This window comes from Paraphaeosphaeria sporulosa (assembly GCF_001642045.1).
Source record: "Paraphaeosphaeria sporulosa strain AP3s5-JAC2a unplaced genomic scaffold CC84scaffold_3, whole genome shotgun sequence".
Taxonomy (NCBI): Eukaryota; Fungi; Ascomycota; class Dothideomycetes; order Pleosporales; family Didymosphaeriaceae; genus Paraphaeosphaeria; species Paraphaeosphaeria sporulosa.
In genome coordinates this window covers 2084156-2102489 of record NW_017253362.1, presented here as the reverse complement: position 1 = coordinate 2102489, position 18334 = coordinate 2084156, and the positions used below count along the sequence as shown (strand labels likewise).

Below are 18334 nucleotides of genomic sequence, written 5' to 3'. Positions count from 1 at the left end.
GGTCTACTCGCTTTATGCTACAACATCCTCGCAACCTTCCCATCATTGACCTCAGGCCTGCGAAGTACACTCCAACACGCTTTGCCCAAGGACAACTACTGTAACAAAAACATCGGAGAGGGTGTATGCTGCGATCTCTTCATGGCCGCGGAGCCGTGCGTGGAAGCATGCAGAGAAGAGCACGTCGACCGGGAGACCTTCGTGCTGACTGATGATTTTGAAGTGTGCCAGGAGCAGTGTCTGGTAGCGTACACAGAGCAATGTACTGACGATGTCGGAAGAGAGGGCGCTGCGGGCGAAAAGACAAAACCTTGAAACATCATCTGCTGCCATGGTCATTACGATTACTACTACACATACGACAGCTATCGCCACATACTTCGACTTCGCGCATGATGGGCGTGTTATCTGGGACTGTGGCGGTGCCGGTATCCGGGGATAGGGGACTTGGCTCGGGAGCGCGGCGCGGGTATCGGCAAGGAGGCTTGGTGTACTTCGACACGGAGATTTGAACATCAGTCATCGTCTTTTTGAACCGAGGGCGAATAAAGGAAAAAACCGCCGAGTACCGAGAGAATGCTCGCGAGGCAACAGCACCACCGTTCGGGCGCGTAGAGCTAGGTTGGACCTCCATTGCGCAATGACCACTGGGGTTTTAGCCTTCGCCGCCCACAAGATGCAGGGACGACACAACTGGTATACTCGCAACGACTTTCCTCTGCGATGACCAAAGTTAGATCCCGCATCGAGCGACCGATCTATGCACGAAGCTGAAGATGCAAGGACGCGAAATGTGACGAAGAGCGCAATTGTACACTATCATTGATACCCACCTCTTTTTATGCAAACAGATACCTCACACAAAACGAACACTGCGCTTGAACCAATCCTCGGCATACCTCTGTGCTCTGTCTCAATAGTTTTTGCCCCTATCAAGTACCACATTCCTCGGAACACGTCTCCGGCCAATATCCAACATTATCCAATATTACGTGCATCCCGTCAGTGTTGATGTGTTTTTCGATGCTGAGTTATATCACAAGGTCACAAAGTTTGAACTTCGAGGAGACTCGAGTCTACGCACAACATGTACGGTCTAAACTCAGAACACTGCCCCAGCCAGGATACAACGGCATCTAGCAGTACTTTGGGGACCCCGGTTGTAATTTTTCTATGGTTACTGAGTTCTATTGGGAGTTACTCTTTCAGTGCTTTTTGGCAAGTAGCGATTGACGCAGACGATGCCATAACGAGCTAGCTAACTCTGGACCAACAGTCATCCCGACTTGCCTATCTCAACGTCATTGTCGTGGTCATTTCTGCCCTCATGTCCGTTGTCTTCGCAAGGCTGCTTCTTCTCAACATGGCGGTTCAAATGGCGATACCGGCTTCCATCTCATCATCGCTATCGTCGCTGTATCCCATGTCCTTGGCATGCTGCTTCGCTTCTGCAATCGTCTTGTCGAGGCCCACTTCCAGATTCGCCTCCGCCCTGTCCAGCACAGTACCCAAATCATCCAGAGCGTCCTTGAGATCTGAATCGTCGAGACTCTCAGACTTGATCGCAACTTGCAGCTCTTTCTCTTCTGGCTTGGCCTTGAGAGGCTTGATCTTGATGTGCGGGACTACGCGTTTGCATCCGTCGTCCTCGTGAGCGAACCTATATCCGCGCGCCTTGTGCTTGCAGGTACCGGCTTCGTGAGTTTGTCACATTACGCCCTCGCAGCTGTCGCCGCGCTTTGAGCATTCGGATCAGTCGTCGCTGTCGCTGTCGCATTTGCGCTTGTGCATGTAGCACTGCGTGCAAGGAATGCTTTGCTCGAGCTTCGGCTTCTTGGGATGAGGTTTTGGGAGACTGCCCGTCCATTCAACGCAGGAGCCACTATCAACAGCATGCAAAATGTTTATGCCTTGAGTGAGATCTGCGCTTGCCTAGACTCGTCCTCGGCGGGCTGAGCGATATTGAGCTTTGCTTGCCCAATCGTGCGATCTCAGCGTTCGCGGCTGTGAGATCCGCGTCCAACTTGTCGTTCCTGTTGATCAAGCTACGGCAGTATGCCTCGGGTTTCTCCACTTGCTCCATCGGATCGACACAGGGCACGGCGATCGGGCTCTTTACCTCGGAAAACCGCTTCTCGTTGTCGTCCATAGTGGCGATCTCGGCACAGACTGGTATCTCCGCTGGGTATTGATTCAAAGTAGAAGGTATGGAAGTGAGCGTTCGGATTATCTGTGTTTGCAGGGCGCGTGGAGACGGCACGTGCTCGGCTGTTCACTTGATGTAAGCACGCCACAGCGCGCATGTCGATGGGCTCGTGCAGGCTTCATGAATGCCGCAGCTCAATCTCCATCTATCGTGCTTTCAAACCCTACCATGAGATAAATAACGGCGCTATGTACGTCTACTCTTTCGTCGCCTCCGGCAGCGTCAACTGAGGGAGCGGCGACTTCATAGACTACCCTCCAGGTACAGAGTTGGAAGGCCGACATGTCCGGAGTGTTATCAATATGAAGTATGTGCCAATGTTGAGGTAGTGTTGTTTACATGGGCACAGTAGTACATGCGGAGCTAGTGCAGATAAGAATCGTGTAAACAGTATTCTTTACGACCCTTCAGATGTTCTTCCTCAAGCCCCACCGTGCAGGAAGGAACCTCGGTGAAAAAGAAAAGGACAAGTCGGCCTGGCTTGGTAGAAGAAGTAAAATGGATGATGAGGTGAGTGTAATGACAGATAGTAGTGTATGGAGGTGGTAGAGATGGACTAATTAAGGTATCAGAGTTCAAAGAAGTGGGGAGAAGTATCCGCAAACAGCCCACATCCATAGATCGGGCGTATCCCATTACGTGTGACTGAATAGAGGTGTGTACAGCACGTCACAGAAATGCATCCTGATTTCTCAGAATCGGGGATCACTGATACGGCGGATGCGGCTCATTGAAACGCGTCCGAGGATTGGGAGTCAATGATGCGGCTACCAGTCTGCGTCATGAGCCTTGGACTTGGACGCGTCGCAGGAATCGGGCTCGTCGCTCAAATCGGGCGCGGCTGAGATTGGTACTGAATCGGTGCGAAGAGACAAGTTGGTGAAGCGCGCAATTCGCGGGTATCATAGTAGCTGACCATGTGGTTCGTGCGGCTAGCGCCGCGCTGATGTTGTCTCGCGCACTTCCAGGGTTGCGCATGCCATCAGTGAAAGCAAACAGAAAGAGCTGTCACTTGCGCAACTGAACCATTGACTACCTGTGATAGAGGCAGCGCAACCCAGCGTGATAGCGACTCAACTCCGAGTTCCAAATTCCCTCTTCACCCAACAGGGATGATTGACAGGCGCATACGCACCGCCTCCGGAATCTCCGTCATGAACACCACGGGCAACAACAGAGCTTTCAAGCGTTGTCCGTACAGTGAGAGAGTAGCAGTTGACCAAAATGAGAAGCATGCGCCTACACCATGGATGCGCTCTACAATGAATGGCCTTGCGTTCTACCGGCATACTTTCTCACGTTACCAACTGAGGATAAGCAGGGCTGCGCCCCAAACTTCACAAGGCGTTCTCCGCTGAGCCACCTTTGAGCGTTCATACCAAACTGCGCTGCCTCAAAAGCGTAACTTCTATATGCACTGACAACAAAGTGCACAGCTCGGCTCATCTTCTTATCCGTCTGTCGTTCAAGCGTTTGGAGATGCGCTTACCGGTAATCGCAGCTAAATCCATCAAGCGATCTCATCAAACAGGCTCCTCTCGCCATGGGCCTCTTCACCTCAAACAGGAAGTCTTCGCCGTCACTCCCTATATTCGCTTTGCACCTCTCAAACTCACAAGACAAAGTGTTCAAACCAAATGATACCATCCAAGGCCATGTCACCCTTTCCACGCCGACACCCTTATTACCTCAGGCCATCGAAGTATCACTCTGGGGTCACTCCTCTGCCTGGCTGCGTACATCATCCGGCACAGGAAGTGAGACCACCTATCGCCACTATCGCGACAACGTGCCACTGTTTGATGTCACATTCAATATCTTCACCCAACCGCAGCAACTGGAGCCAGGCCAGAGCTATTCTTTTCCATTCCAATTCCGGGTACCAGAAGGCACGGGCTCGCACCGTATAGGGGGCTACAAAGACGACATGGATGCAAGATGGACCGTGCAACCGCATCATTTACCGCCGACTTTCGCCTGGGGTTCGCGACCAGATTGGCCGGACAACGCATCTGTCAGCTATGGTATCACCACACGCTTGATGTGCCCTGGCATTGGTGTAGGGAAGTACCAGGAAGAGCCTCTCTCCGCTACTTCGCCGGTCCTGTTTCAGCCTCTGAATCCCAATCTCAATGCACCTTACAGCGTCATCAGATACCCAAAACCGTGCACTCTTACCAGCTCAAGCTTGGCTGGGCGCGACCCGTCCGGTATCGGCTTCCGACAGAAGCTCCATGACAGATTCTCCTCCGGAACGCCGCAGCTGGACTTTGAGCTCGGCGTTGAGCTACCCGATCTTCTTGTTTCGGGCTCAGAGTTCGAATTTAGAACCACGTTCAACGTGCTTAAAAAGCCGCAGAACGTAGTCCAGATACCAGCAATCACTTTTAGAGTGCTTAAACTAGATTTATTGGATTTCACATTCATACGTGCAGCTCACGATAGGGCTGCCAATCATCTAATGCAAGGACACCACTTTGACGGAACGCCGTTAGATGCGCCAACGGGCCTGTTCTCAGGTTGGGAGCACACCATCTACCGCGAGAAGAAGACCACGCTGAACTCTCTTCCGGAGTCGCAGGTGGTTCAGCTCGAAGAGGTCCCGCTTCCAGTAGAGAAGAAAGGCACGGAGCAGGCCAATAGCGCGGAGGCCTGGTTCTCTGCAAGGGTACCTGGCTTCACGCCTCCGAGCTTTCAATGCTTTGCAATCTCGCGGGCATATAGAATCAAGGCGAAGATCGGGATGCATATTGGGGAGAAGAAGTTTGAACATGAGGTAGAGAGCTACGTGAGAAGTTTGGGGAGTGCAATATGAAGGATCTCGGTATACGGTCTTTTGCTGTGATTCAATGCGTGTTGAAATTGAATAGGTGCAACCCAACAACGTAAAATCCAAAGCGTGCATTCATGTTTCTCACAACATTCGCGCCCCCGCCAAGCACAAGAGTCTCACTGCCTGTGCTAATCGACTATACGCCAAGGTGCGCGCTGCTCTCCCGAACAATCACCCTCAGGCAATCGTCGACAAGGCACGTGAGCTGCGAAGGGACCTGGGCGCATTCAAAAAAACGCGATAAAGACTTTGCCGACGAGGGAGAGGGCTCCGCTAAAGAGCAGGGCAAATACGAGGACGATAAGTTTCGCTGTCTCCTTCGGTACTCTCGGCGTCAGCGGATAGGGACTGGAGGGACCGAGTGAGGATGCCGAGATCGATTCTGCTTAGATAGACAAGATCTGGATGGGTAAAGCCGTCGTAGACAAAGAGCTCATTGCAGTGGCAATATACACGAGCAGGGTTTTGAATAGCGCAAGGTAGTTGGACATCTGCGGTGTACCTATGGAATTAGTAACGCAGTCCTGGAACGATACCATCGCGAAATACTTCTCTGCGAAACAAGTAGTCATTGGGTATGCCCGGAGATTCGTACTCAACGTATACATTACCATTGTGAAATACTGACTGCCCATCTTTTTTGCTTGCAATTTCTGCTTACCTATATTGAGCAGCCAGTCACCGAAGTAGGCTGGACGGCGTGGCCTACAGAAGCGTCCACTATCCATGATCGGGATTTCTATTTAGACCGTCTCCAAGCAGTCAACTTTGTGCAGAAGACGCTGGAAGATCTCGCGCGTGTTACGAAGGTCGACCAGGTAGCGCGCGAGCTGATGGACGAGTTAGAGGAGGCCGAGGAGGAGAAGCGTAGACGGAAGGAAGCGCTTCTCGAGAGAACGGTGTATGCGATTGTAGTAGTATGTTTGAAACAATGCGCGTTAGGCACTGCATTGTCATAGCCATGACCAATGTACTTTAGTAAGGATGCAAGTGTGAGTCTATCATGAGAAGAGTGGGGTGCAGGTTTACTCATTAGCAGCATACTTGTGCTTGCTGCAAGCTACCATGTCGGGCTTGTTACTGCAAGTCCATTCTGAATGTCTTCATGGACGCCATTGGCGGTAGGTTGGTAGTATTAGTATAATCTATGAATGGATTGCTATGGATGCATTTCATGGCGTATCACGCAACCTCTGTGATCCCTGACATAAACATGGCCCAATTCAGACATTGGCCACCTCAGCAACACCTACAGTATCCACGCCATCTTGGCACTCTACTTACCACGGCTGACTACCGCACTGCTACCATCCGGCTCCTGCGTGCCACCCTTCCATTTCTCAAAAGAACTGAGTGGAATCAATTACTGTGTAATGGCCGTTTGAGTTGACACATCCGGTACTCGTAGAAGACTTGGAGCGAGGCCAGCTATTGAAGGTGTAATCGCTGTAATCATCATTGTACAAAGCGGAGCCGGAAGTGCCACAGCCCTGGAGAACGTACTGCCGATTTGAAATCGAATGGGCATCAACGAACATTCAATTATCAAGATAGGTAAAACTTTCGAACTCACCCGTTTGACTGGTAGAAAGTTTTATTTCAGGGGTTGTCGCCGGCATTCGAGATATAAGTCCACGCGCAAATATCTTTGCCGTCGATCCAGGCACATTGTAGGACTACCCTCTAAGGTTTACGTCTGTAGGTGGAAGTGCCGGTGTTGATGGTAGCGAAGGCCAGCTTGCCCATGGCGACCGCGGCGATGGTGAAAGCTGGGGTTTTGAAATGCATTGTCATGATGATTTGTGATCCTTGTGGGTTACAAGTTCTGGGGATATCTGATTTTGAGAAACCTAATCGATGGAGGAAAGAAGCGGATCGAGAGATGGCTATTTATGCTGGGCAGCTGGAGCCACTAGTGAGCGTCAACTTTGTTCTTATGATAGCTGCAGTAAGATGGAGCCAGGGAGTGATGATCAACAGCAAGAATAATTCCGTTACCTAGCTAGATGATATCGAGACTGATGGCCGACGTGATCCAAGCTACCAGAGCTGAACTTGGGATATAACTTCGTGGTGACTGCTCGGCGAAATGCTCCAATCACCATAAAGTGAGGTCAGTGAAGCGAACGCAATCTAATCGCAACCGCTGACCACCTTTGGCTCCATCATAACTGGCCCTCCCATTCCTTGACCGATAGATGCTCTGATTCTTCAATAGGGAACTCGACCATCAGCCACGTGGGTCCTCAGTGCAAATCCTAGTGCTGAGACATATCACACTAGCCACAGTACACCTGGGCGGTAAATCACACTCTTCGGGGGACTTGCAATTTCCTCGCTCCCGCCTGGCATGGCACGACTTGTCGCGGTCGCCCTCGATGGCCAACTTTCTCGGAAACAGCTGTCATCATGGATGTATGGCACCGTGGTCGATCAAGCTTTCGATCAAGCTTTCGCGTGGCCGATTAAGCTCTTTACCAAGCTCTCGCAGATCCTCGTCAAAGCTTAGTGAGAATACCCCCGAGCTCGTCCTATTCGGCTTGCTGATTGCTGAGCTAAGGAGAATCAGCATATGCCCATTGTATCGGCACAACGCTTGTCAGAGTGATGTTCTCCCAAAGCCTGCTTACGATACCTAGGTACCATGCATGGTAACATCGAAAGTCAAAATATTTCGAGCCTTCGATCGGTAAGCAAGGCTGATGATTATCGTGTGACTTCGGAGATGGTCAATCTAGTCAAAGGGCGTCGATACAAACTGCTCCTAACGATCAGCAATGATAGGACCGTGAAACAAAGGTACATGTAAGCGACGGATTTTTGTGGCTTACATCGTACAACGTCGTGCCCGAACTTTGGGCGAACAGAGTGCATGGTGGTGAGTGCTTTCAGCACATGATCGCCTCGTAAGGCATTCGATTGGGCTCTATCCATGCTGTGGGTTGGTATGATTAAGATTAGTTCGAGCAGAAATGCTGTACATAGGCTTTGAACCGCATAAACGTTGCGATAGAATGCTAGTAGACGTTTTACAGCTTGTGACCTTGACAGGGACAGCCGACGCAGGAAGGACAGTGGAGAAAAGCTTGAGCTGAGTGATGAGCGAGTGCTTCTCTGACGGTCCGTAAGCCTGCAAGGGAAGGCAGAAGCGGAGAGTGGAGGAACGCAAGGCAGACAATGTAAGCTGCCAAAAAAAAGGACGCTTGACATTGATGCGATTGGGCAAGGTACGATGATACATGCACAATGGTGTAACGTAGTCTCGGAAGAAGAGATCAACGCAATTTACGTAAGCTCACAAAGCGGTCCCTCGAGCAATGCAACGGATCACAGCGCTATTGAGCGCAGTGTCGGAAGACGTTTCTTACTAAGTCATCCCGTCACATATTACTCTTCCACAGGCTACTCGACGACCACGATAGTGCAGCTTCGTGCGCAAGTTGAGCGACAGAACGAAAGGATACAGATGATAGAAGAGAACGTGACCTTGGTAGCCACATTCGACTGGCAAATCCAGAATACCATTTTCCCACATGCACTTACACTTTCCCCCTCCATCTCGCCTTAATCCTCACGCTGAAATCTACGGGCTTAACGAACCACAAATTCATCGTCTTCCACCTCCCCCCCGGCGTCTCAAGCTCGAAATCGAACGCATCCACAATCAGCGGCAGAAGTTTAGACATTTCGAGATGCCCAATATGCCGCCCGATACAAGTCCTCGAGCCTAAGCCAAACTACCATCTCGTCAGCACACATACACACGCATACATCCTCGAACTTCGAATACTCACAGGGATATAGTGCGCCTCCATGACCTTCAGCTGCTCAGCATCCGCTTCAAGCCATCTCTCAGGCCGAAACACCTCCACATTGCTCCCCCAAATATCCGCATCATAGTGAGCAACCCATGTGTTGATCCCGACCTCCGCGCCTTCAGGGAAGTACCGTCCAGAGATCGTCGCTCCACCCTCATTAACCACCCTCCACAGCGGCAGTCCCGTCCCAGGATGCAGCCTCAGTCCCTCCTTAATACAAGCCTGCAAATATGGCATCTCCTGGCTCGCCTTGAACGTCACCCGCTCAGGGCTACACTTCCCCTCGCGTACATGCTCTTCAATCTCCTCTCTCAGCTTCCCCAGCACCCCAGGCGTCCGAATAAGATGGTACAGCACACTACTCAGACTTAGCGCTGTAGTATCCGATCCCGCAACAATGTTACTCATCGTCAGCGCGAAAACATGATAATCCGTGACCACCTCCTTGACCTCCTGCATATCCAGCATCTTATCGACAAAATCCTCGGGCTCACCCTGCGCCTTCTCTGGCCTCTTCCCCTGCGCCCGTTCCCCCCTCCGCTGCGCAAGCGCCGCACTCGCAAACCGCATCAGATATGCCCTCCCGGCCGCCCCGCTCGACGGGATGCGCTCAAGAATGGGGTACAGGTAAGGATGCAGCCACGCATACACCCCCACCAGCGTCGAGTACAGCATGCTCCTATCCAACGCGCCCATCGTATCGCCTAGGTCCCGGCCCTCATCCAGAAACCCAAAGCGCTTCCCGTAGGTGATAGCGCCGATGACATCGAAGGCGTAGCACTGGAGCCAGTGTCCCATATCCACCGCCTGCCCGCCCGCCATCTCTTTCAATCTCCGCGCAAACACGTCCGCGCAGTCGTCGACATACGCTTCGTACGACAGCAGCGCGCTCATCGCGTACAGCCCCGCATACACCCGGCGCGACTCGGCATGTCTTTTGATATTCCGGTCGGTGAATACGGTCCAGCGGTCCGGCGACGGGTGTTTCCATCCCTCATACCACGCGTTCTTGGGCATCTTGCTGCCGATGCCGTAGACGGCTTTGTCGGGGGATTTGATGCTGTACATGTCTGGTGCGAGGCGCACGATGGGCGCAAAGTGCTCGCCGGGCCGGGCGTGCTTGCGGTGGAGCGCGATGGCATGGCGTTCGTGCGAGCCGGTGTAGATGTTGGAGAGGTACCAGAGCTTTGTGAAGCGCGCGGGGAAGGGGCCAGGGATGTCTCGCAGTGGGTCGGTCAAGATGGAGTAGATGCCGTAGAGGAGGCGGAGTACTACGGCTGCGAGGGCTAAGTAGATAATCCACATTTTTATAGCTGTTGCGCGAATCTGTAGAATCGAGCTTGGACTGGCACCTCCTGGAGGTTTTATAGAGCTACATATTGTGCTAAGCAACTGCCGCTCTGCTAACCTCGGTGTAGAATAAATCCGTCCAAGATGACGAAAGATAAGCCCCGCCTCGGCCGACTTGTAACCACAGCGAAGACTGGAGAAGGTAAGGTGCGACATTTAGTGTACGATCGTGCATATTTCCTCAATCCGAGAGTTGCTGCCGTGAAGAGCTAGGCAAGCTAACCCCACGTCCCGGTATGCAAGAAGGCATTAGCTGCAGTCTGCAGAAGTGGAGGTTCAACACCGGACCGATTCGTCGGAAGGAGCTACACATGACGGTTGACCATGATATGGAATATTAGAGCAGAACACACGTGATTGCGAGGTAGAGGCGGTCGTGGAACTGATAAATGATGTGTATGGATGTTGTATCGATATGTTCTATTCATCCACTGCCCGGCCGCAGGACTAATGCCAGTTAGAGTGGAACTCTGTCTCCGAACGCCGCAGTATGCCCTTCTGTCCCAAATCCAAGAACTCCGCCAACCTGCTCAAGCTTCCCAAGCCTCGAACGCCTACTTTTGGTCTAAACGCTAAACAAAATCTCGTTCCACAGTGTAGACTATCACCGTCCGCTTTCTGCTCCCGCATCATTAAGCCTGCCTTTTCGTAACCTTTAGGTGCTTCTCTATACTTCCCTTCTTCGCTTTGCTCTCGACGTGCTCCGCTGTACTGAGACTGCTGTAGAAAGCTCGCACCTTCTCGTGCGCCATGACCTTGCTCGCATCGAAGCGCATGACCTGCAGACCAGCCATGTTCGTTGCACGCGAAAGGGCCACGTATGCTTGTCCCTTCTCAAAGACTCTGCCCAAATCAACGCGTACACGTTCAAGTGTTTGACCTTGCGCTTTGTGAATGGACAGGGCCCACGCAAGGATGAGCGGAATCTGGTCGCGGGATGCCTGGACCTCACCGTTGGGTAGTTCGATCTTCCAGGACTCGCGCTTGCAGAGAAGGTCGCGAGTCGTGCCGTCGGAGATGGCAAAGCGGACGACAGGGTACAATTGTGCTGTGTTGACGCCGAGAGTCTTTTCCTTGAGCTTTTTGAGCGCGTCAAGCTCAGTCGTGTTGTGTGCGCCTTCCAGGAAAGCATCTTCGTTCTCCTTGTAGAACGCAAACATCTGTTCCGTCATGAAACCTGTAACCTTGCCCAAAGAACCGTTTACGAGGGTATCATCCATGTTCTTGACCAGCATAACTTGGGCGCCTTTCTTTAGATAGATATTCGCAGGCACCATACAGCTTTGAAGAAGCTTGTCGCGCTTCTCCTTGTCTGTCACAGTGCCGCCATCGCGGGACTCGAACTCGTATATTTGGCCTTGAAGCTGGTTCATACGGGCTTGGTTCGCACGCTCGACTTCCTGCCGCGTCGGGAACAGCTCAGTGGCTTCGATGTTATCTTCGGATGCCGGAAGCGGGCGGTCGAGTTGTCGGAATTTTGCGATCGAAGCGGGAGTTAGGCGACCTTCGCGCATCTCGTTGAGCATTCCAGCAAAGACAGGATCCTTTTGACGGAAGACGTGAGTGAGGCCGATCGTGTGCTCAATCGAGGTGGTCCATGTTCCAGCGTCGAAGGCAAAACGAGCCGCCTTTCCGTATTCGGGGACTGGTGGAAGCTGGAAAAAATCGCCGGTGATGATGAGTTGAATGCCGCCGAAGGGTCGGCCGTTGTTGCGGATAGTTCTCGCGATCTGTTCTAGCTTGTCGAAGAGATCTCCGTCAACCATGGATACTTCGTCAATAACAAGAACCTTGGTACGCATCCACCGCTGCTTTGCTTTTGCATTTCGTCTGATCTTTTTGACAAGATCTTCCACAGGTTCCTTCCCGAGACCGATACCAGAGAAGCTGTGCAAAGTCACACCTCCGATGTTACACGCGGCTAAGCCTGTCGATGCTGTGACAGCCACCCGATCGGACTCACGGACGTATTTTCGCCGCAGGCCTGCGATGATTTCCCGTAGCAGAACGGATTTACCAGTACCTTTTAATTTGTAAGCGGCAGTGAATGCAACCAGGATTTGGAACTTACCTGCAGAGCCTGTAAAGAACACACTCTTCTTATTTTCGACGACCATGTTGAGCACATGCTGTTGCTCCTCACTTAGAAATATGCGGTGCAGGGTAGTCTTCTTCTTCCTTTTAATGGCGGCCTTGACATCGTCGTCAGTGCTGTCGTTGACTTTGGCAGCCACAGCCTTCTTATGTGCTTCCCTTAGCGTCTTCTGTTGTTGCTTGATCGCACTCTGGGTTGTGTTCCAAGGGTAGTCCGGTTTGGACGCCTTTGGTGCGGGGGTTGCCGCCAAGGTAGATTCCGTTGACCTCCGCTTCTTCGGTCTCGCTATTTCTCGTTCTTCCTCTATTTCTTCCTTAATAGCTTCCGTCTTGGCTTGACTGGCGGTTTGCAGCCAAGGTAGCGTGCGGCGTTTCGTAGGTGCTGGGATCTGTTGCGGTTTCGGCGGGGTCTTGAAGTGTTCTGGCGGGGAGGACGACCAGGGTATCGGTTGACTACTCTTCGGTTCTTGTTTTGTGACAGGTGTCGTCCGCGCCGAGGCCGAGTGGTAAGCCGAGTCGACGGTGCTGGTGTGCGGAAGGGATGGATATTGTACCGTAGTCTTCGTCGCGGGGTCCTCTACATCGAGATCGATGTCGCTGTCGAAGTCGTTCTCATCGAAGAGCACGGCCGAGAGCGGGACCGACTGGCCAGTCTTGTTGTTGTGAAACGAGGAAGGGATGTCGTTTTCGAAATCGGATATGCTGAGCGAGGGGTAGCCGAAGGCATCTTCCTGTGAGTCCAACGCTTTCGCAAGCCCGCTCGACGTCCTCTTTATGCCGTGCGCTTGCCCCGAATTCCGCCTTTCTGAGTTGTGTTTCGGCACGTTGCCCGACAATGTCGATAGTGGACGCGTCCCATTCGGTCTCTGTGCACCTTGTGAGCCCTTGAACGCTCCCGCAATGCTCTGCTGTTTCTGCTGGGTGGCAAGCGTAGGCGTCTGCGCCGGCGCCGCTGCGCTGTGGTTCTTGACGGCGGCTTTTAACATTGCTTCGGCAGTGGAGAGCGTGCGTGAAGCAAGGCAGCCGATGCGTGCGGATTGAGGCTGTCGAAGTGCGCGCCGGTACGGCAGGTGCGGAGGCCGCGACGTTTTTACGGAGGTGAATCGCAATGACGCGCCCAAACGGAAAAGAGCGACGAGCATACAGCAAGCTATGGCCGCGACAATAAAGGAAAGAAGTAGAGAAAGTGCATCCAGGAGCGGCGCGCGCGTGCACTAGCGGAGTACCGATCCTGGTGTAACAACGCGTTAGTTAAGACGCGAGGTGTGGTGCGCGCGTCCGAGCGTTGGTGGGACTGGTAATCACGTGCATCTGCCAGCCCGCCGCTTAGGTAGCTCCACATCCTCACGCTGTCTCAGTCACTGTACGATAAATACGCGGACATGTTGACTCGTGAGCAGGAGGCAGCAGGATCGGGAAATACCTGGTCTCTAATGCTGCTATCGTACAACTTGCCACCACGACAATCAGCGAAAAGAACCAGATTGCACTAAGTGCACTACCATGATAGGTACAATGTGATCCCTTCCAAGGCTGGCAACAGACTACGATTCTTTCTTACGTACAACAAACACCTTTTGGGGCCGACCGCCAGCACAGCCGAGGCAAACTAAACATTTCGATTGATGGAAGAGAGGAGATGCATGCTTCGTGATGTATGGGTATGGGTATGCCGCGAATGACGCCAAAGCAACAACACGACCACGGGTAGACAACTGAGGAAACGCAACTCTTTTCATCGTTCGTCGTCATCAAAACAAGCAGATAGGTAAGAGGGTAGATAAGAAAGGACATTGCAGATGCAAAGCGCAAGGAGATTCATTAAAGAAATTGAAATCCAAATCCGACAACACGCTCACCCACACGTGGGGAGGTCCCGCCAATGCGGACATGGGAACACGTACATATGGGCAACTTGTACGCCCGACCAACATGACCCAAACCAGACAGAAGCCTTTTCAAAGACGGCATGACACCCAAAATTCTCGCGCAAACTGACAGAGCTGTTTTTGATGGAACCGAGAACAGAATGATCGCATGACATGAGCCCGTGGAGACATGATGGGAATGATAGGATAAACGTCCAAATAGGTGGAAATAAAGGTGCTATCCAACAAAGTAGGAAGCGCCAATTTAGACTGCCAGGCATGTCGTGAAGATAAAACAGCGCACACGAGAGAGGAATGTATGGGTACCCACGAGCAAGCGGCTAGGGTGCCTAGCCCTGGTAGCCGCCGAAGCCGTTCTGGTTGAAGTTGCCCTGTGGCTGCTGGCCCCATTGTTGCTGGGGTGGCTGTCCGCCGCGGCCGGCGTTGTAGCCGCCCGCGCTACCGGGCATCTGCTGGTAAGGCTGTGCCATGCCAGGTCCGCCGAAACCAGCCTGGTTCTGGGCGAAGGGCTGTCCGCCGGGGCTTGGACCTGCCCGAGCATTAGATTGTGCCTTGCGATATCTGAGCTTCCTTTGGTGGCGCTCACCTTGGGGTGACATAGGACCCCCTGGTCCCGCACCATACTGCGGGAAGTACTGGCTTGGAGTCTGCGGGTAAGCCGAGTTGGGGCCCGCCTGGGGCGAGTAGCCATCGAACTGGCCAGTCGGCGGGCGGTCTTTGCCCCACTAGAATCCACATGTGAGCCGACTGAGGAGGGGGAAAGTGGAAAGAAGAAACCTACGCTGCACTTGAGAGGTCGGCCGTTGACGTTGTAGCCATTGAGTTGGCAGATGGCCATGGCGGCGTTCTCATGTGTGTCCATCTTGATGAAGGCAAAGCCGCGGTCGGACTGGAAACGGGTCTCGGTCACGTAACCGAAGTTCTGGAACAGAGGCACGAGGTCGGACTGGGAGGTGTAAGGAGTGAGATTGCCAACGTAGCAAGTAGTCTGCCACTGCGGGGTTTGCTGCACGACCATGTCGTAGCTCTGCACGCCGTGGGTAGGGAAATGATGGTGTCCGAAAGGAGTGGTCGGCGTCATGCCCATGGATGCCATGGCCTGCTGCTGGGAGATGGAAGGCTGGCCCTTCTGGTTCGCCCAGTTGCAGCGAATGGCGCGGGAACCGAGCCACTCGCCGTCCATGGAGCTAAGCGCTCGCTCGGCATCAGCGCGGTCGCGGAAAGCGACGAAACCGTAGCCGCGCGACCTGCCCGTCTTCATATCCCACATGACGCGCGCCTCGGAGACAGGGCCAAAGGTGGAGAAAGCTTGGAGAAGGACCTCGTCGTTGACCTCGTTGGACAGATCGCCGACGAAGATGTGGAAGTGGTTCGAGGTGTCTTCCTTGGCCGTGTTGTTGGACTGGTAGGCCCAGTTGACGCGGATTTCCTGCCCCTGTCAGCATGGCGCGGGGCAATCGCGGGGGCTGCAAACTGTACGTACGTTGTTGTGGACACGGCGGCCGTTGAGGGTCTGCATTGCGCGTTCTGCGGCGGCGGGGTCGTCAAATTCCACAAAGCCGTAGTTGAAGCCTTTTTGACTGAACTGTACGCCAATATTAGTCTCGACAGCCTATGGGGTCTTGTTAGTCGATTCGGCGCTACCGGCGCGTGGCCGGGGCAACCGCTGGTAAAGGTAGAATTACACTAACGTTCTTGTCTGGGATGATTTTCACGCTCTGGACGTGGCCCGTGGTTTCGAAGATCTGGCGCAGGACATCCTCGGTCACACGAGGGTCCAAACCGCCCACGTACAAGGCTCTTTTGTTGGGCTCGGGGGCCGCGCGACGGGGCACGTAGCCCGCGCCGCCACTGGTGGGTGACATGGGGTTTCCGCTCATGGGCGAGCTGATGGCCGTGGGGATCGGGTTCGTGTTCTGCGGGATGATGACGGGCGCCAGCGGCGGGGGAGGCATGTGCTGCTGGGGCTGGCCTTGACCCGGGGCACCGCCATCGTAGCCAGGGGCGCCGGCAGAGGCAGACGGCGGTTGCATCTGGGATTGCGCGGCTTGGGCGTCGGCCATGGTAATTATTCTAGGAGCGACACGGAGAGGCGCGGCAAGGCTGAGGCAGCGGGGGGTCGAAGGTCGTCAGGCGCAAGCGAGATACAGGGCGACGCTGGGTCTACGGTGTGCGAGGCACGCGACGGCGGACGTGGGCACGCGCGGGGGAAGAGGGCCTGGGACGGCACAAGGCAGGCGGCAAGGAAAGTAGGCGCAAGAGGGAGGCGCGACCGACAAGAGACTCGAATGCGGAAGGAAAGAGAAAGAGAAATAGGAAAGGGCGCAGGAAGACAAGAAAGCGACACCGACACCAAAGGACGATGATTCTTGGGCAGCCTTGGTCCACTGTGGGGTGAGGGAGGAGAGGAGGGAGGTCGAAGTCTGCGAATCTTTAGGGTGACAGCCAGCGCTAAACCCCTACGGCCCGCTGCAGCCTTGGGCCGTGCAAAATACAGGCGTGCAGGGTGCGCCGATCGAGGACATGGATGCCGGCATCCACTGCTTGCTGTGCCGGCACGCCCCGCCCACGGCTCGCCGACGGGTGCTGGTGCAAGCGCCGGCGAGGGATGGCGCGCCTGCGGACCGCTCTGCAGGCCTCGACGAGGTGCGGAGCGGTGCAGCCAGCGCGAGGTGCCAGCCCTACGTGACGCGGGCGCGGTTTTGCGGCCTCGAAGGGGGTGCTGATGCACGGGAGCGCTTAGTTAGCGGCCTGCGCAGCTTTAGCCTGGTCCCTCGTTCTGTCGCTTGCTGCGCCCGAAGCCGTCAAGCCGCCGCCGCCTGTCGCAGTCCAGTTCCGCGCGCCTTGAGCCCTGCGCTGCCCTGCCTCGCCTTGCCTTGCAGCGCGTCTGTCCTGTCCTGGGCACCCCGCTCCCGCTCCCGCGACAGCAGCGACAACGACACCGGTGGCAGCGCCGTCGAGCATGGCTACCAATGCGCCCGCACAGGGCCACGCCCCGCCAGAGCCGCAGAAGCAGGCCGGCCCGCCGCATCCTCTCGAGAACATGCAGGCCATGATGAACCTCGTCGTACGTCCCGTGCCCGCATGCCGCTCCCCAGAGTCCGCCCTGACGCGTCTGCAGCTCATCACCAGCGGCCGCTACATGAAGACGGCGAAGCATGCGCCCGCCGAGTCGCCCAAGATGCAGTTCCAGCTCAAGCGCGCCGTCTTCGCCGGCAGCGAGCGCTTCCACGACTCGCTCGACGAGCTCGAAAATGAGATCCGCCACGCGCAGGCCGTCTTGCGCCGCGACCTCGCCCAGATGCGCGCCCAGAGGAAGGAGAAGGAAGCTGCCGCCAAGCAAAAGGAAGCAGAGCAGGCGCGGTTGGCGACCGAGTCCAAGAGCATTCCACCGCCCCCGAGCGAGGAAGTCGCACCGCCAGCGTCGCCTACGCCCGTCAAAGCCGAGCCCGCAGAGCCCATCAAAGTCGAGCCTGAGCCAGACAAGGAGCCCACGCCCAAGGCTCCGACTCCTCCTGCAGACCCAGACGTGTCCATGGAGAACACGGACAGCCTTGGCGGCATGCAAGAGAGCGAATTTGACTTCGACGCTGTGTTCGGGGACAGCGCCATGGACACTTCAGGCGACGCCGGGAACGAGCACGGCGACCTGAACTTGGACGCGGGTGCCGACCTCGATTTCACGCTAGATGAGCAGCCATCCGACGGGCTCCTGCGGGGCCTCGAAGACTTTGCCAAAGGCGGGACCGACGACATCGTGGCCCAGAACAATGCCTCAGCCCTCGATCTTGACGACTTCAACATGACGGACATGCCCGACTTGAATGAAAGTGCACCACCCCAGGAGCCCATCACAGCCTCAGCCACGACCGAGACTACGAAGCAGGACACCGCGGGTCAGGAAACCACTACCAATAGCGAGCTAAACCTCGACACCATGACTGTTGACAATCTCGATGATCTGTTCAACTTGGACGACTACGAGAACCCAGAAGCCACTCAGTTCGACGACGCTTTCATTGGCTTTGACGACTAGACTAAAGGTTTTGGCCCATTGGCGCCTTCCAAAACCCCACACGACCAACGCCCCAAGACCTCGCGGTGGGCATCCTGCCATTTCTAACCATCCGTCTTACTTGATTTG

At 54.6% G+C, this 18334-nt stretch overlaps 8 protein-coding genes across 8 annotated transcripts; 4 read left to right on the top strand and 4 right to left on the bottom strand.

Moving 5' to 3' along the window:
- Nucleotides 1-51: 51 nt before the first annotated feature.
- On the bottom strand, nucleotides 52-1084 carry CC84DRAFT_1203950 (uncharacterized protein; the record flags this gene model as incomplete). Its single annotated transcript, XM_018181866.1, has 2 exons — nucleotides 361-1084; nucleotides 52-323 (listed from the first exon to the last, which is right to left on the bottom strand). Exons 1-2 carry the CDS (start codon nucleotides 632-634, stop codon nucleotides 52-54), a joined length of 546 nt encoding a protein of 181 aa, XP_018038983.1. The 5' UTR covers nucleotides 635-1084.
- Nucleotides 1085-1371: 287 nt separating this feature from the next.
- On the bottom strand, nucleotides 1372-2495 carry CC84DRAFT_1257449 (uncharacterized protein; the record flags this gene model as incomplete). Its single annotated transcript, XM_018184733.1, has 2 exons — nucleotides 1939-2495; nucleotides 1372-1625 (listed from the first exon to the last, which is right to left on the bottom strand). Exons 1-2 carry the CDS (start codon nucleotides 2147-2149, stop codon nucleotides 1372-1374), a joined length of 465 nt encoding a protein of 154 aa, XP_018038982.1. The 5' UTR covers nucleotides 2150-2495.
- A 1254-nt stretch (nucleotides 2496-3749) lies between these two features.
- On the top strand, nucleotides 3750-4181 carry CC84DRAFT_1085852 (uncharacterized protein; the record flags this gene model as incomplete). Its single annotated transcript, XM_018174125.1, has 1 exon — nucleotides 3750-4181. A coding segment is annotated over one exon (432 nt), but the record flags the coding sequence as incomplete, so codon positions are not given.
- A 486-nt stretch (nucleotides 4182-4667) lies between these two features.
- CC84DRAFT_1085621 (uncharacterized protein) lies at nucleotides 4668-5021 on the top strand (the record flags this gene model as incomplete). The annotated part of the gene is made up of 1 exon (XM_018174109.1): nucleotides 4668-5021. The coding sequence occupies one exon, from the start codon at nucleotides 4668-4670 to the stop codon at nucleotides 5019-5021; it is 354 nt and encodes a 117-aa protein (XP_018038980.1).
- A 1762-nt stretch (nucleotides 5022-6783) lies between these two features.
- CC84DRAFT_1174068 (uncharacterized protein) lies at nucleotides 6784-8157 on the top strand (the record flags this gene model as incomplete). The annotated part of the gene is made up of 6 exons (XM_018180071.1): nucleotides 6784-6987; nucleotides 7080-7147; nucleotides 7258-7637; nucleotides 7679-7838; nucleotides 7907-7917; nucleotides 8075-8157. The coding sequence occupies 6 exons, from the start codon at nucleotides 6784-6786 to the stop codon at nucleotides 8155-8157; spliced, it is 906 nt and encodes a 301-aa protein (XP_018038979.1).
- Nucleotides 8158-8439: 282 nt separating this feature from the next.
- On the bottom strand, nucleotides 8440-10267 carry CC84DRAFT_1203947 (putative P450 monooxygenase). Its single transcript, XM_018181865.1, has 2 exons — nucleotides 8834-10267; nucleotides 8440-8776 (listed from the first exon to the last, which is right to left on the bottom strand). The coding sequence occupies exons 1-2, from the start codon at nucleotides 10160-10162 to the stop codon at nucleotides 8579-8581; spliced, it is 1527 nt and encodes a 508-aa protein (XP_018038978.1). The 5' UTR covers nucleotides 10163-10267; the 3' UTR covers nucleotides 8440-8578.
- A 4040-nt stretch (nucleotides 10268-14307) lies between these two features.
- CC84DRAFT_584086 (uncharacterized protein) lies at nucleotides 14308-16485 on the bottom strand. The gene is made up of 5 exons (XM_018186771.1): nucleotides 15876-16485; nucleotides 15674-15802; nucleotides 14972-15619; nucleotides 14777-14915; nucleotides 14308-14719 (listed from the first exon to the last, which is right to left on the bottom strand). Exons 1-5 carry the CDS (start codon nucleotides 16251-16253, stop codon nucleotides 14520-14522), a joined length of 1494 nt encoding a protein of 497 aa, XP_018038977.1. The 5' UTR covers nucleotides 16254-16485; the 3' UTR covers nucleotides 14308-14519.
- A 667-nt stretch (nucleotides 16486-17152) lies between these two features.
- On the top strand, nucleotides 17153-18226 carry CC84DRAFT_1185422 (uncharacterized protein; the record flags this gene model as incomplete). Its single annotated transcript, XM_018180805.1, has 2 exons — nucleotides 17153-17257; nucleotides 17312-18226. 2 exons carry the CDS (start codon nucleotides 17153-17155, stop codon nucleotides 18224-18226), a joined length of 1020 nt encoding a protein of 339 aa, XP_018038976.1.
- Between the last annotated feature and the right edge of the window lie 108 nt (nucleotides 18227-18334).